Source organism: Periophthalmus magnuspinnatus, chromosome 10 (assembly GCF_009829125.3).
Source record: "Periophthalmus magnuspinnatus isolate fPerMag1 chromosome 10, fPerMag1.2.pri, whole genome shotgun sequence".
Classification (NCBI taxonomy): Eukaryota; Metazoa; Chordata; class Actinopteri; order Gobiiformes; family Gobiidae; genus Periophthalmus; species Periophthalmus magnuspinnatus.
In genome coordinates this window covers 11,824,648-11,841,701 of record NC_047135.1, presented here as the reverse complement: position 1 = coordinate 11,841,701, position 17,054 = coordinate 11,824,648, and the positions used below count along the sequence as shown (strand labels likewise).

At 39.9% G+C, this 17,054-nt stretch overlaps 1 protein-coding gene across 1 annotated transcript in view; it reads right to left on the bottom strand.

Moving 5' to 3' along the window:
* Positions 1-17,054, bottom strand: part of si:ch211-26b3.4 (connector enhancer of kinase suppressor of ras 2) — a 116,673-nt gene that overhangs the window by 48,799 nt on the left and 50,820 nt on the right. Inside the window, exons 6-9 of the mRNA XM_055225075.1 lie at positions 11,589-11,708; positions 11,369-11,428; positions 10,764-10,832; positions 4,415-4,561 (exon numbers count right to left, since the gene is read on the bottom strand). Of these exons, the coding sequence (XP_055081050.1) occupies positions 4,415-4,561; positions 10,764-10,832; positions 11,369-11,428; positions 11,589-11,708 (396 nt within the window). The remainder of the gene's footprint in view (positions 1-4,414; positions 4,562-10,763; positions 10,833-11,368; positions 11,429-11,588; positions 11,709-17,054) is intronic.

The window sequence follows — 17,054 nt, the reverse complement described above, 5'->3', positions numbered from 1 at the left end:
TATACTAAATAAATCATCTTTTTCCAAACAGCCTGCAGATGGACCGGCTGCAGTTGGCCATGCTTGTAAACGCCCGCTCTAGTCTGTCAGTGGACATCTTGGCTCCACTGTATTAGCTGCGTATTTGCTGAGTACAAGTTCTAGTTTCAGAGCCAGTGCAGCTCAGTGCCTGTAGTCGCTATGAATAATTAAGAGCCCCAGTCTTTTCCGAGAGAGAACAAATCTAAAACAATCCTTTCTTCTCTTCTCTGCTACACACACACTACAATTTCCACAGTCCATTGCACAATCCATGCACAATAAAACAATAGATGCACAAAGTAGTAGTGTGGATCTAACAAGGCAGAAACTGGAAGGACAGTGAGGATCTGCAGCTTGGTAAAGGAAAATGTCTTCTCTTTTAAGACAAAGGCATCATTATTAAGGTACGAAGATGAATCACATTCAAACTGAAATCACTATTTTAATTGTTGCAATAAGGAAACTGCAAAAGGTGAAGCAACATCAGTAAAAATGTGCTCTGCAAACAACAAAATGTCTGTTTATGTACATAAACTAGCTAACCCTGCAGTTTAAGCTTCTGGCAAAATGTTGTCAAAGCATGTAATTCTTGTAATAATTTCTCAGTTTATACTTCAGTCTTCTCTCAAATGTTAATAATCCAGGACATGTTAAAAATGGCACAGTGAACTGAAATAGAAATTGAAAATACAAATTGCAATTTATATTGCTGAAAATTTGGAAATATTCAAAAGGCTTAGGCTATCCTTCAGGCCAGACAGGAGCTTATGACTGTGGGCACAACTATTGGTTTGGAATGTGATTACAAATGATTTAAGTGGTATAAATTATGACATAATAAAATGATAGACAGGAAAATGTTAGCTTGGAAATAGGACTGGACAAGATTATTCTGCAGTTCTTCATAAAACTTGGTAAATGTCTTGGTTGTTGTTGAATTATTCCACAAATGTGAATGAACTGTATAACCACAGACGTTTAGAATTATCATCAAGATTACACCAGAAGTTAGTTTTATTTTCATTTTTTAATAGTCTTTTAGTGTATCTTTTATTATTATTATTTTTTTTTAACTATGTTCAATATCTCCCACCTCTACTAAGAAAGCTTCACATATTGGCTTCCTGTAAGAACAAAAGATAAGGGAACAAAGGTGCTGACAAAATACAAATCGTTAACATCAAACCAGTGGAAGGATGCTCCTGTCGAACCATAAACACAAAACTCCACAGGCCAACGACCACATGGAGAGCAGAGATGAAAGCGTGCAGTGGCCATGTAAATGAATTAGGCCTATGTGAAGTTATAAATAGCACCCGCGCAACACAGAGCCTGACAAGACAGACAAGGCCTCAGCTCACCCCCTGCCTGTCACTCTCGCCTCTCAGCTCACCCCTCTGCCCGTCGCTCTCGCCTCTCAGCTCACCCCTCTGCCCGCCGCTCTCGCCTCTCAGCTCACCCCTCTCAACACCACCAAATTGTGTCAGATTTCATTTTGGTTCAGGCATGTTAGAGAAAATGACAAAAGCGACTCTGGATTTCCTTTATGGGTGAATTTTGATATGGATCTTTTGATATGAAAGACAATTCAATATTGATTGTGTGGTTTATCAGCTTGCAAGTAAAGTAATGAACAAATGATGTATGGACCTTTTATGATAGAGAATAAATGTTGTGTAAAGCAAATATTTTTCATTATTGGTTTATTTATTTTTAGTTCAACCAATGTAAGTGTTATGGATATGGATATAAGTAAAATAAAACTAATTCTATGGTCAGACTTCAGATACAGTTCAGGCCCTGTATCTTAACAATTGTAAAACAGGACCAAGTGGTTTTCAAACTTTTCAGTTCTGAACCAAGACTATCCCGGGCTAAACCAGGTCAATGCCATAACTAGAGTACTTCTTAAAAAGTACTAAGCCAAAGGAGGACACAATGTGAACATATTTACTCTAAATTAAGCCATAGTTTGAGACCCAATACTTGAATCCCATATGCCTTTTGCTAACACTGTAATGTCTTCCAGTCTGGAGCATGTTTATAGATAACAACACGAGACTGTGACCACCCCTTTAAGCGCTGTTTCTTTAAATAGGCCCTGTGCCTTTTCATATCTAAGTACATTAAACATTTAGTCCTTTTGAGGATGAGTTTCCCTCAGGGGTAAAGGGTGAATGAACTAAGACCTTAGTCGGAGTACCCGGAGTGACCTTGCATTACTCTGCACTATCTCCTGGACCAGAAAGTTCAAATCATGTTATTATATCTTTTATCGGACACTATTGGACCAGCGCAGATAGGATTTCATGCAAGATAGGGATTTCATTTTCCCTTATTACAGTAGCTTCCACTTTGAGTTATCTCTTCCAAATAAGGTTTCAGTTTGCTGCAAAAAATCAGGCTCCAAGATCAGTCATTATTGACACATGAGAAGGAATAGGGTATAAGATATGCCTAATTGGGGCTGCATGAGGAAATGTTCAGCTCTTTGAATACTACTGAAGTTTAATTTATTATACTGATATGATAGCCTTATTATAACAGGTTTGAAAATAGAATACTTATAAGATATTGTATTTTCAAAAAGCCGTGTGCCTGCTAATAACAAAATGGGAGGAACTTCTCTTATTTGTCAATTAATATCAATTTTGTTGTTGTTGCAAGAATGCCTGAATTGTAAAGTCACAGTTAAAGTTAAAGGAATTGTATTATGCATATCATATTAAGACCTTTAAGAGCTTTTATTTTTAAAAAAGGTCACACAAGGTTGTATTGTGAGTGGTTCAAGTCTCTTGTTTATGTTTCTGATATAAATATTGAAAGTCATTTTTATTTGTTAAATTGTAACTGATGTTGTATATATATATATATATATATATATATATATATATATATATATATATATATATATATATTTTAACAAACGTCCATGACACGGCATGACAATATAAAAGTTTCAGAAGTATATAATAAATTCAATTATGGGTCAATGGAAAGTCTATGAAAAAAAGAATGGGAATTTTACCATCAGAATCCAAGAGATGGGTAGGACTAGTGCATTTACATAAAGTATGAGATGCTGATCCTACCACTCTTTTTAATAAAAAAAAAAATTTGTTACTATGGGTTTGATATTGCAAAGATACAACTGTTCTCTGGGTCTCTCAGAAGTGTGTCAATATACGGTGTGCGTCTACAGAGACTGAAAATTGAGGTCAAAATTCAATTTCCTGCTCCCTTGTTGAATCACAGGTACAGTCATGCGTAAAGAGCAGTGTGACATTGCATCAGTTAAGGCCTCCGGAGAGAGAGGGTCCCACTGAGGGGGTCCCGCTGAGGGGGTCCCGCTGAGGCTAAGGCAGGTGGTGTAGAGGTGTGTGCTGGGACATCTGGTGGGCTGTTTCAAATGACAGTACAACAGTCTATAGAGGGTAATAGGGCAGCAAGACGAATTGAAACTGAATCAAAATCACAAAGGCTCTAATTTAACAAAATAAAACATTCTTATTCTGCATAAAAACTGTTCTGAAACATGTTCTGAAATACATAGGGTTCTTGTATTAGTTGGTCAGTTAGGCCTCAGAAACTGGCGAAGGACCTATTAGTACCGTAAGGCCTTGCAAAATACTGACGGGAAGTGAAGTCAGTGACGGCCACACTCCATGTCCCATCATGTTGACATGGCAACAAGCCAAATATCTGAACTCGCTAAAGGGAAATCTCAACAAAAATCACAGCAGTAACAGTAGGGATGCAGCTAACCATTTTAGTAGTCAATTGGTCAGCAATTATTTTTGCAATTAGTCAACGATTATTTCTGGTGTACATTGTAATTTTAGATTTTTGCTGTATTGCTCATAAGTTTTTTGGCGTTTGATGTTATAAGGGTTTAGGGTCCGTTTACCCAAGTTATATGATTATCAAAATATGATTACAATTATTTTAATAGTTGTCAAATATTCACATTAATTGTTGCACCCCTAAGTAAAATGTTTTCAAGCTAAATTGTTTTATTTGACTGTTTTTTACTCAAGAAATGTTGGCCAATTGACTGAATTTAATCTTATTTTGACATTATTTTTTGTAGACTATTGAAGCTTAAAAGAGGAATAGGAGCAAAGAAGTAGAAATTCAGGAAAACTGAATTCTGCAGCCATTGTGAGCAGTCATATTTGTTTTGATACAAATGGAATATGCATTTCTCTGATTGGTTAATGTGCCGGTCAATCCTGCCCATCTGAACTCCTGGAGATAAGCCCAGGGCACTGACAATATATCTTTCTATCTTATAAGGAAAGTAGCCCGGCAACTAATATTGTAGTGTGGTTGAATAAATATAGCAACATTTTACAGGAATACAGTGCCATCATGCTGACTAAACCAGCCGTACCTGCAGGCCGAGGGGCTTCCAGCGCACGTTCCGGAGCAGCGCGGGGGTGGAGCTGAGTGTGTTCTGGGGTCTTTTCTTTAGAGTGAGGATGACGCCGCATGGGTCTTCTCTCAGAGCGTTCACCAGGTTCTTCAACTGCCAGCCCACCTGAGGACAGATAGAAGCAGAGGTTTAATAAGATGTACTAAAACAGACCGAGCAATGAAGACATAAAACACAGCACCACATGTACAAGATATGCTTTCTGCTTATAAGAATGCACAGATCAACATTTCATAAGCCCTGTCCCAACCATTAAAACATATACAATATTAACCACAATTTTCACAAATAAGCAGTAATGAAAACATACATGTATTAGAAAAAAAAGATAAACAGATGTACCAACTATGATGCTTGGAGAGTGCAATAATAGATGTTGTAGGTAGTTTATTTAATTAAAACTATTTGAACATGGTAAACAAAATCTGCATAACAGGTGCCCAAAACATTTATACCAGATGCAGCGTAACCTAACTTGCATATTAACTCGGTAGGTTAAAATAGCATGTTGGATTGGTGCTCAGTGCTCATATATTACATTGAATATAGGGTCTCTGAGTTCATTCTTGTTCTCTTGTGTAGAGTATTTTATTTACTGTAAACCCAGAAGTAAGACCCATAAGCAGCGCTAGGGCTGACTGTGCTTTGTCTGTCCACCCCAGTTTCACTTTGGTGTGTGAAAAAAAACTGCAAGCAAGTCATCTACTACATCTACCATTACTTTCATCTTTCAAACTAGTACAGTTTATACACTGTTTGTACAACTCCAGTTTGCTCAAATCTGCAGTGTCGGCCATATTGGTGTAAAGAGCCAGGCAAGCATAGCGCTGACTGTATGGTTTCACTGCTGTTTTGAACTGTCACAAACTCATAGGACTCATCATATGCTCTGGTTTCTTCAACAGTAGAAGTCCATAGAGACCCACCACACACAGATAGAGGATAGAGCATTGACCCTATTCTTGACATAATGACGAGCAGCCAGTGTTGGCCTATTCGCTTTGTCCCAGTTCAAACTCGAGCCCCCAGAAGAGCCACAGGGAGGGCACACAAGGACACAACTGTGGTCATTTATTTTAGATGTGATTCTCTGACTTTGATTTGTTACGGTTCAGTTCTGTGGGGAACTGTCCCATGACTTTGGATCAATATACAATAGTAGGGGAGGGATACAAGAAAAAATATGAGTGTCATACTTTTTGTTTTCAATTCGCTAAAAAGACAACTTGGAAACAAAATGGAATAAACTTCGTCGAATCAATGCCTTACAAAAAGATCTTAACAGTAAGATGTTTTCGGGTTCTATTCCCAGGCTATGTAGGCTATGTAAGAATGGAAACTATGTGTCTCTGGAATCCCTGTTAACAAAATCATGCACATTAAAACACATGGCATTAATGCTACCATAACTTATTGTGTCTACTGTAGGTATTGTGCCATATTAGGCATATCAAGAAACCCACTTTGCCAAGTAATTTCCAGATATAATAATAATAAAAAAAAAAAAAAAATTAAACTGTGATGGATCCAATAAAACAATATATTATTAAAATAAATAAAATTAAAGTGATTTAACATGATTTGCCAGTTAAAAATATTACCACTGTCAATTTCATTTTACAGAGGGGGTCCTGAGTTGGTTGAATACTTTTTTAGAGGCTGACCTGAAAAGTTTGTGAACCCCTGGAATAAGCTATGGGGGTAACCCATTTGATCTTGCAATTTTTACTTTTTAGCCAATCATGTAAAGAAGTTGTATATCGACACTGTACAACTTCAGTGTTTATCTGTTACAGTATCGCCCCACAAAGACAGTCTAATTAGATCAATTTAAAATGATTGTGTTAGGCAAATATGCAAAAAGCAAAAGGAGCCGACCAAAATACTACAGGAGCTTAAACTGCTGCTCAAGACTTTTTTCAATCCCCAAGAGTCTTCATTATTTTCCCAGATGCTATTACCTCCATATAATTATCTTGTCTCTTCAAACAATCACTTTGCTATTTGAGCAAAAATCCACACTTGTTTTTATTTATTTTTTTTCTCTACTTCAGTGGAAAGTCTGTCCTGTTTTGAAGTTGGACTCAAACACAAACCTCATGAATAGACATGAAGGCAACGCTGCAGCTAAGTACGTCAGATAAGGCTATAATGATTTTGTAATGTAATAGAATTCATTTTTTTCAATCGCTTTACTAATCAGTTTTTAAATGTGGCAGCTGAGTAAACACATCCACAGTGTTGCAGGATTTTCTAGAAGTTTTCTGCTTTAAAACAAAATAAAATGGCGAAATAATAACACACACACCCACGCACCCCCCCCCCCACACACACACACACACACACATATATATATATATATATATACATATATATATATATATATATATATATATATATATATATATATATATATATAACATAACCGGCGAAAGTGTACGCTCAATGGCTGGGTAATAACACCAGAGCAGACCCACCAAGTCTGGAAACTGAACAGTACTGGAAAAGTATATGGGAGAATATGGGAGAAGGAGGCATCACATAATAGTGATGCACAGTGGCTGGTGGCTCTGAGAGAAGACCACAGGAACCTCCCTGAACAGAATCCAGTCACCATCACAGTGGCAGACATCCAGGAAAGAGTCTCGGGCATGAAAAACTGGACCGCACCAGGCCCTGACATGATCCGTGCCTTTTGGCTAAAGAAGCTCTCCATGAGCCACTGGCAGCACAAATGAACCACCTGCCAATGGTTGGGACGCACCCTCAATGGCTAACTGAAGGGCGTACAATCCTGATCCAGAAGGATCCCTCAAAGGGTACTGTTCCATCCAACTACCGGCCAATAACCTGTCTCTCAACAACATGGAAGCTCATGTCAGGCATCATTGCGACTAAGATAAGTAGGCACATGGATCAATACATGAGCACAGCACACAAGGGCATCGGCAAAGATACCAGGGGAGCCAAACACCAGCTCCTGGTAGACTGAACAGTCGCCCGAGACTGCAGAACCCGTAAGACCAACCTCTGCACTGCCTGGATTGATTACAAGAAAGCCTACAACTCAATGCCACACACATGGATCACTGAATGCCTGGAGCTGTACAGCATCAACAGGACTCTAAGAGCCTTCATTGCAAACTCGATGAGGTTGTGGAAAACCACCCTTGACGCCAATGGCAAGCCACTTGCACAAGTGACTATCAAATGTGGCATATACCAAGGAGATGCACTGTCCCCACTGCTGTTCTGCATGGGTCTGAATCCCCTCAGCCAAATCATCAACAACACTGGCTATGGATACCGTCTCAGGAATGGGGCTACCATCAGTCACCTCCTCTACATGGATGACATCAAGCTGTACGCTAAGAATGAACGAGACATAGACTCACTGATCCACACCACCAGGATCTACAGCACAGACACTGGAATGTCATTTGGGCTTGAGAAGTGTAGCGGGATGGTGACAAAGAGAGGGAAGGTAGTCCACACAGAAGGGGTCTCCCTCCCAGAAGGGACAATAGCAGACATTGAGGACAGCTACAAGTACATTGGGATCTCACAAGCAAAATGGCAACCTTGAAGAGGAAACAAGGAAAGCAGCCACGGTCAAATACCTCAGACAAGTAAGGAAAGTCCTAAGGAGTCAGCTCAATGGCAAGAACAAGACCCAGGCAATAAACAGCTACGCCCTGTCAGTAATCAGATACCCAGCAGGAATCATAAGCTGGCCAAAGGAGGAGATACAGACCACAGATGTTAAGACCCGAATGCTCCTAACCATGCATGGCGGGTTCCATCCCAAATCCAGCACCCTGAGACTGTACGCGAGCCGAAAGGAAGGAGGTCAAGGATTAGTTAGCATTAGTGAGCGTGAGAGCCACAGTCCAGGATGAAATGTCCAAGATCCATAAGTACATCAAAGACAAGGCCCCAACAGATGATGTGTTCAGCAAATGTCTCAAACAGTGGAGCGCAGAGGAAGAGGTGCTGGAGGAACTATCATGGAAGGACAAGCCCCTGCACGGGATGTACCACCGGAACATAACTGAAGTGGCTGATATCAAGAAATCCTACCAATGGCTTGAGAGAGCTGGTCTGAAGGACAGCACAGAGGCACTCATCCTGGCTGCACAGGAGCAGGCCTTGAGCACCAGAGCAATAGAGGCCCAGATCTACCACACCAGACAAGACCCAAGGTGTAGGCTGTGCAAAGAGGCCCCTGAGACAATCCAGCACATAACTGCAAGGTGTAAGATGCTGGCAGGGAAAGCATACATGGAGCGGCATAACCAAGTGGCGGGCATAGTGTACAGAAACATCTGTGCAGAGTACGGACTGGAAGCCCCAAGATCAAGGTGGGAAACACTTCCAAAGGTAGTGGAAAATGACCGAGCCAAGATCCTGTGGGACTTCCAGATACAGACTGACAGAATGGTGATGGCGAACCAACCAGACATTGTGGTGGTGGATAAACAACAGCGCAAAGCCGTTGTGGTGGACATCGCAGTACCAAGTGATGGGAACATCAGGAAAAAGAAACATGAGAAACTAGAGAAATACCAGGGCCTCAAAGAAGAGCTGGAGAAGGCCTGGAAGGTGAAGGTATCAGTGGTGCCCGTGGTCATCGGAGCGCTCGGGGCAGTGACCCCCAAACTGGAGGAGTGGCTACAGCAGATCCCAGGAAAAACATCAGACATCTCAGTCCAGAAAAGTGCAGTAGTAGGAACAGCAAAGATACTGCGCAGAATCCTAAAGCTCCCAGGCCTCTGGTAGAGGTCCTGAGCATGGAAAAGAGAGGGGATGAGAGACCACCCATGGAGGGTGAAGATTATATATATATATTCATACTGAAGATGGCATTTTTTAAATACAAATTGGCTGTGCACGATTTTTGTCCATGTAGTTGAGCAATATTTGCTCAATTTTTGCTCAAATAGCAAAGTGATATTTATTTTAGGGAGAAAATGAGACCGCTTTGTGTTGTCTGCATTTAACTATTGAGGATTTCATCTTTTGACAACCAAGAAGTGCGCTGTTAGCATGCTAGCTGTTGTTATCTTTACCATGATGGCAAAACTCTGGTTGTGAAGTGCTTATAAACTCATCATGGCAAGGCAGGTTTATTTGTATACCATGGTAAATAATTGGGATGCTATGAATAAGTTAGGCAAGTATGGAATAACACCAGAACACTGCAAATCGTTAAAATTAACTAGTTCTGTTTTGCACCTTTTTAAGACAGAAATTGGGTATAGTGCCTTTAAAGAATACTGCTTATGCTCTTGTTTGTTTAGCTGCCACAATGAACCATACAGTCAAACACATATTTAGCGGGTTTTAAAATCATAGTGAAGTGTCCTGCTCAAGGATACAACATCTTGGTAACAAGGAGTACCTGAGGAGTTATTCATTAGGGAAGTAGACATTTTAAAACTAAACATCTTGGCCAGTTAATGAACCAGGAACAAACAGTGAGGAGCCAGTCATATCAAACTCAAAAGGTTTTGTACCAAGCGGGCTATAATCTGCTACAGCTCCAAACTTCATTAGCCCACATAGAGACACAATCACAGTCACGAAGCACAGAGGAGGCAGCGCACACTTGCATCTATAACCACATTTATTTGACCACAAAAAGTATGGATTAAATGTATGCATCATATTTAAAGGTCCAGGTGTGAAAGTATAAGTAATATTCCAAATACTTGATGCTTGACACTTGATACTTGATGATTTCATCTATCTGACCGGTGTTTTTTCATTGCCACCATAGACTACATAAAGAATGTCATCCATAATGCTTGTCTCAAGTCAAATGAAGCTTATTGAAGCCAGCAGTTATAGCCTGCACCAATGGTTTAGAAGGGAGCGCGCGCTTAGCAACATTGTCGATCAAACCTGTTGCTAACTCTAGCGGGAGTGACCTTGAGGAAAGAAGGCGCCTAATTTGTCTGTTATTAATCTTCATATCTTGACTTGTGGAAACAATAGCCAAATAAAAATACCAGGATCATATAGAGCAAGTTTTAAGACCAAAATGGCAGTTATGGAGAGAGGGATGACAGTTTTTCAATAGAAAGTGAACTGGAACCGTTGATGGAGTCAGAAGTGTGCCCGTTCTCACTTCCAAATTGGAACGTAGCAGCTAGCAGGTTAGCTTAGGCCTTTTAAATATACAGACTCTGGTTGCCATCCAAACAGTCAAAACATGTCAAAGTATGACAAACACAGGTATGATTGAAGACAAGTACTTATTATCAGAGATGAAAATGAAAAAGCTGGTAAACATTCTTAGGCTCACCACTGTCTGATGATTGACCTGGATCACTTCATCACCTGCGTGGATCTTCTTGCACTGGTCGGCTGGAGACTGAGGAGAGAGCAGAGAGGGGGAGTTAGAAAAAATATTGATACTTTGACAAGAGGTAAGCGGGTGAAAAGGGAGAGAAACACAAAAGGGGGGGAAGGAGAGAGACACAGAGAGAGGTGGGCAAAGAGATAGAAGGGGAGGTTGGAGGGGATAGAGGGGTGAGAGAGAAAGACAGACACCATGTGAAAGACAGCAACAGGTAGAAAGAGAAAGAGAGAACAAGAAAGAGAGAGATATGGAGAGGACACTCAAAAATATAGAAAGAGGTAGGAGAGAAAAAGAGGGAGGAGGATGAGAGAGAGCAGAGTGAGAGAAAGGGAAGGAGAAAGGGAGAGAGAAATAGAGACAAAGGGAGAGTTAGGGCACAGTGATAAAGGGAGAGACAGATGTACAGAAAAAGAGAGTGACTAGGGGAAAGAGAGAGAGAAGCAGATATTTGAGGACACAGGAGATGGTTTTATCACAGTGTAAGTATCAAATACCTACTACTAAATACCAAGAGTCACGTTTTTGTAAAACTGAAAGAGGAAACTCACGTTCTCGGTGGTGCCAGTGATAACATGGAGTCCGTCGTATGTGGATTTGATGTACATCCCCTGAATCACAGGAACAGAGAAGTTACTTAAGTTATTTCTTTAGATGTAATCTTTGTCATTTGCCATACAATCAGAACACTATTGCTGGCGACAATATAGCCAACATTTACAATTGTCCTGAGTCCACCTATTTAAAATTATGCGGGTACATGTGTCATACCAGGCCTTCGTTGGGCAAGATGCTGGTGAGATGGACCACTTCTAGATGAGCTGATTGAGACACCAGGGAGTCCGAGGAGAGGGAGATGATGTGGTCACATATCCCTGCTAAGGTTTTACACTGCAGAAGGGAGAGATGGGGGGATGGAGAGGGGGAGAGAGAGGAAGAGAGTAAGAGTGGGGGTAAAAGAGGAAAAATGGGCGAGTGAGAGAATCAGAGAGAGATAAGGGTGAAGGGAGAGAGAAAATAGATGAAGAAGGAGACAGAAGGTCAAAAAGAGAGAAAGAAAGGAGCACAAAAGAAGGTGGGAGTTGAGAGAGAGAAAGGTAAAAGGCAAAGAAGTGTGGAGAGAGAGGGAGTGGGGAAGATAGTAAAGGATGAGACGAGGCAGGTGAGAAAGAAACAGAGAACAGCAATGTGAGGATGGAGATAAAGAGAGAAAGGGGAATGATGAGATAAAGGGCAATGCGGAAAGACAGAAAAAGACAAAGCGTGAGAGAAAGAGAGAGAGAAAAAAGAGTTACAAGAAAAAAAGAGGGAGATGGTAGAGATGGGGAGAGAGAGGGAGGGATGAAGGGAAAAGAAAGAAAGTTATTGCGATTGAATTCTGGTCCTAGGGGTTGTGTTGACCTGAGCTGTATGAGGTGAAATATAAAATCATGTCTTCAGATTGGCCCACTTTTCCATCAGTCCGACTGTCTCCTGTCAGACCCCCAGTCTGGACCCCCGGGCTCAGACGGGGCAGAGACAGACCATGAGCCCTCGAGTATTACTTTTACTGACATTTAATAACATCTGAATACAACTTGGACTCTGATTGTGGTAAAGTGTACACAGCTATAAGGGACATTTTATCATTCATGTCAACAGAATATGATCTGACATAATGAAGATGGCCAATAAAATGCTTACTTCTACTACTGCTGCTACTACTACTACTATTATTACTACTACTACTGCTGCTGCTGCTACTACTACACATTTCTTCTTGTCAAATAAATCAATCCTGACACATCATAGACATTCATTGGTCACACTGAGGATGTAATGGTACTTCTGCCTGTATCATTCTGGAGGTTTTGCACCGAAGAAAATTCACCAAATTAAAAGCCTGGTTTCACTCTGCCTTTGTGCCAAATAAACCCTGACTGTTTTTCAGGCAATTTGTGGTTAGCTACGCGTGGCAGTTAATTTATACTAGCACATCTAATCTTGACTGACTGGAGCGGGCTTGGTTATCAAATCAAATAGGATATAGGAGTCAAAGTGTGCTTGTTGGAAAATATGCAATCCACTCTATCTTGCATAACACTGCATAGACAAGTTAACATGCACGGCTTGGTCTACACATGCACCAATGAACCCTGCAACAAATAATCTTCTGATTTCGATCTTAATGAGTAATTACTGGATTAGAGGTAGCAGGATAGCAAAAGGCGCCTGCATGTATAAAGAATTAGTACACAAACTAAAACTTATCTGCAACCTCTCTCTCACAGGGTAATTTTGTGCCCTATTTCGTTCGTACATCTCCTCTGTGGTTCTAATAGTAAAAAAACAAAATCTGCAATTAGGTAATATATTGCTCACTGTAAACTACAACAATGCTGGGTTTCAGATGACATCACCACAATTCTATAGGGCAATGATATTTAATACAGATGAGGGCTGTTATAATGAATAGTCTTCAAATGAAGAATGTTTTTTGTAATATAGTGAGTTCTTGGGTCTTGGGTCACTAATAGAAATGATCAGGTTCAACATTAGTGAATTTACCTTTTGGATATTTTATGGTACAGGACAATGTAACTGACATGGAAAACTGGCTGTTGTCCCCCATCTGGGAGTATGACATCATCATATATGTGAATTTGAAACCATCATGTGTCTATGGGGTCTTGTTGTAAATCTGCCTACACTGTAGTTTAGACTATTACAAACATGTCTGGAAATGCAAGAGATTTTTGAGTTAGATCGTATGGAAATGCACTGTTCACCATTATATTGCCAAAATATTTTTCTTTTCTTTTTTATGAAGCATTATATATTTTATGATGATTATTTATATTTTGATTTCTTTGTATTGTGATTTTAATAGCTTCTAATAGATTCTGTAAAGCACTTTGAATTACTTTGTGTATGACTTGCTATACACATAAACTTGCCTTGCCTTCTGGAAACTATGAAGTAAGGCTTGTGCACTGTTTAAAATTTAAAATTAACTAGTGCTGTACAACATTTTTCAGAAATTAAAAATAAATTAGGTACAGCCTCTTTAACGGTGCCATCTCAACTATGCTTAGTCTTGGAATAGCCTGTTTTACACCAGCATTTTTAGTTGCAGTACAAAGTTCTACCAATGGCAATTTGATTGCAGCCTTTGATTTGACTGAGCGCTGAGCCTCGATTTTCCCATTTAAATTCCAATATTATCTACCTGGAACTAGCACAAATAAGGTAACTAAATTTTGTACACAGGCCTAAACTCTCCCTCTTAAAACAGCATCTGTTTTACCCCAGGAGAATCTAACTGCAGATTTCCAGAGGTTAAACTTGTGGTTTTGCTTCAGGCTGTGATTGAAGAGCAGTCAAACAGAAAGGCGGACAGAGGATGCTGCCAAATAGATTAAATCTAATTCACCATCACAGACGCAGCTCTCCTCTCATCTCACACCTTCCTCTCCTCCATACACAGGCCAGGATCACTCTACTATGCTAATTCTAAATCATATGTGAGAGTCACAGCTAGAGTCACACATTAGAATAGTCCACTGGAGGATAGTTATATATTTGAATCATAAACAAGTGCCCTTGCTTAATTTGTCTCTGTAAGATTACCACTATTTTTTTTTTATCAGTGTCTGAATTATATTATTATTTGCTGTTAGTAAGAAAAAAAAAAAAAAAAAAAAAAAAAAAAAATATATATATATATATATATATATATATATATATATATATATTTTTTTTTTTTTTTTTTTTAAAGAAATTATTTTAAACCTGAGCTTTATTGTCAAATGAAAGAATATCAAGCCATAAGATTAATACGGTACGTTTGTGGGGCCAGTACTTGACAGATAATGATAAAGCACATTTGTGGATCATAGTTTGGATATTTGTTTGGAATTGGATATCAGTGAATCTCCTATAGAGTTATATTAATTCAATGCAACCTATAGAATCTAGTATAGCCCGAATGCAAACCTGATCTAGATGGAGCAGAATTAGGAAAAAGGGGGAAACACACAAGTAGGACAGTTGTTATGTAATGCCTGTGATCCTTATGCATGTGTGGCCTCCTCACTCTCTCCACGCTCCATCAGCCGCACAGATCCTGCACTGATCTGATCTCTTGTCCAAACGAGTGCTGCAGGCTGTTGTCTACAGGAGCAATCTGCATTATTGAACACAGGCCCATACACTATATGAGGAAAACACAAATGTACTACTATCACACAAGGCACAACAAGCACACAAGTACCGCACATCCTACAACCATTATTACCACTGCTGCTACTACTACTGCTGCTGCTGCTACTAATACTGCTGTTGCTGCTACTACTGCTACGACTATTACTACTACTACTACTACAACTACTACCATTACTAACAAAATTCACAAACTAGGAACTTCGGTGGTATGGTGGAACATAAAACAATGAATAATAATAGTGACTATGATGTGTGTAAGTGGGGAAGGTCGATACGGGAAAGGTAAAATTCTGTTTGTTACTATGCATACTGCTGTTGAAAGATTACTGGTTCTAGGGCCTAGTCACCAGCATTTGTAGATGAAAATGCCATGTAACCAATAGGGAAAACGTGCTCCTCCCTCCCATCTGGTAGTATGACATCAGCCCATTCTGAAATATGAATGACACCAAAAGTACACCCCTTAGCTATTTTTGTAAACGGTTTATTAATAATATAAATTTCCTAATAGTTGAACAGAAATAGAGTATTTTGAATATGTCTGTTTTGCTTCTGTCAAACAGCATCTGAATATATGCCTTACCTTTCCTCTTTTATCCCAAGACTTATTTTAAATTACCTACTTCTATATTTACATTTGATATAGTGCAGCCTGCGCATCATTTATGTCAGAAACATGGTAAATAAACATCTAAAAACAAGTCCCTCCCCCGGTGTCCTGATTTTACACCTCCTCCTCCCACGGACCACTCCTGTTCCTGTGTAGATTCGGTGTGACAGACTCCGCTGCTCTGTCTGTGCACACATGTTCAAAGCACAGCATGTCAGCATTGGACTACAAGCAGCTAAATTACAACTATAGACAACCTGAGCCTCTAGAGTTGAAATCTTAGAAGATATTTATGAGAAAAAGGAAACCATTGTATTTAGCGCCTTCTTTTAAGTTGATTATTTGTTATAATACATTGTCTTGCATTATACAGCAGAATTATGTAGATCATATGGGTGATTAATCATGATGATATGACCAAAAAGGACAATCACCAGCCCTCCTTGAATAGCAGAGGCAGCAGCTCCTCATCTCCCAGTGCAGCTGTCAGGCCTGATCAGAGCCTGCTCTCTGGGCTGCACGTGTAGAACCAGACGAGCCTCTATCAAACATGCAGGAAGCAGATACTCACCAATGCGCAACCCACTCCCCTCATTCACACAGGAAAATACTGTACTCTGGCAAAGAAGAGGGAGAGGAGGTGTCCCTGTCCTGGGTGTAGCTACAAGGTTACATGTGGAATTTACATCTAATGCATGACACTCTTTAGTCTATGTTAAGTCTTGGTTAAGTCTTGTAAGCATTGGTTAATCGCTAATGGTCATATTTTTCTTTGTAGTGCTTTCAGGACCCTCAAATTGCTTTACATCCACTCACCCACACCACACCAGTGAACGCAGACACTGGGGGCGAGGTGGGTTAACTGTCTTACTCAAGGGCGCAATGACAGCATTCATCTGTGGGAGCTGGAGTCGCAACGCCAACCTGTGGGCCAGTAGGTCTGACCACTCAACCAATAATGTTTACTTCAAGAGCGGGATTAGAACCACCAGCCTTCGAATCAGTAGACAAGCATTAGTCCCTGTCTAGATCAGATGTAGTACTAGGACATATCCTTGTTTTGTTTTGCATTTTTTCCCCTGGTAGTCTATACTCCACTGTAGCCCTTGTATAATATTGGTTTAGAAAAAGGTTTGGTTTATCAACTATTTAACTGTAGAAACTTTCTCACACTTTACCAACAGCATTTTATAACAATCTGCAATACATAAAATAAAGCATACCTGTGAGCTTGGAATTTAAGTAATTATGCTAAAGTGTATTGCTTGGCTTTAAAATTATGAAATATACTCCAAATAATACAACCCTCAACACAATGTTTGGCCAGTTTTGCACAGAGGTCACAGAGGCGAGCCATTGTAATCCAACTGATGACTCAGGAACTCACTAGTAGTAGTAGTAGTAGTATTAGGAAATTCTGTACA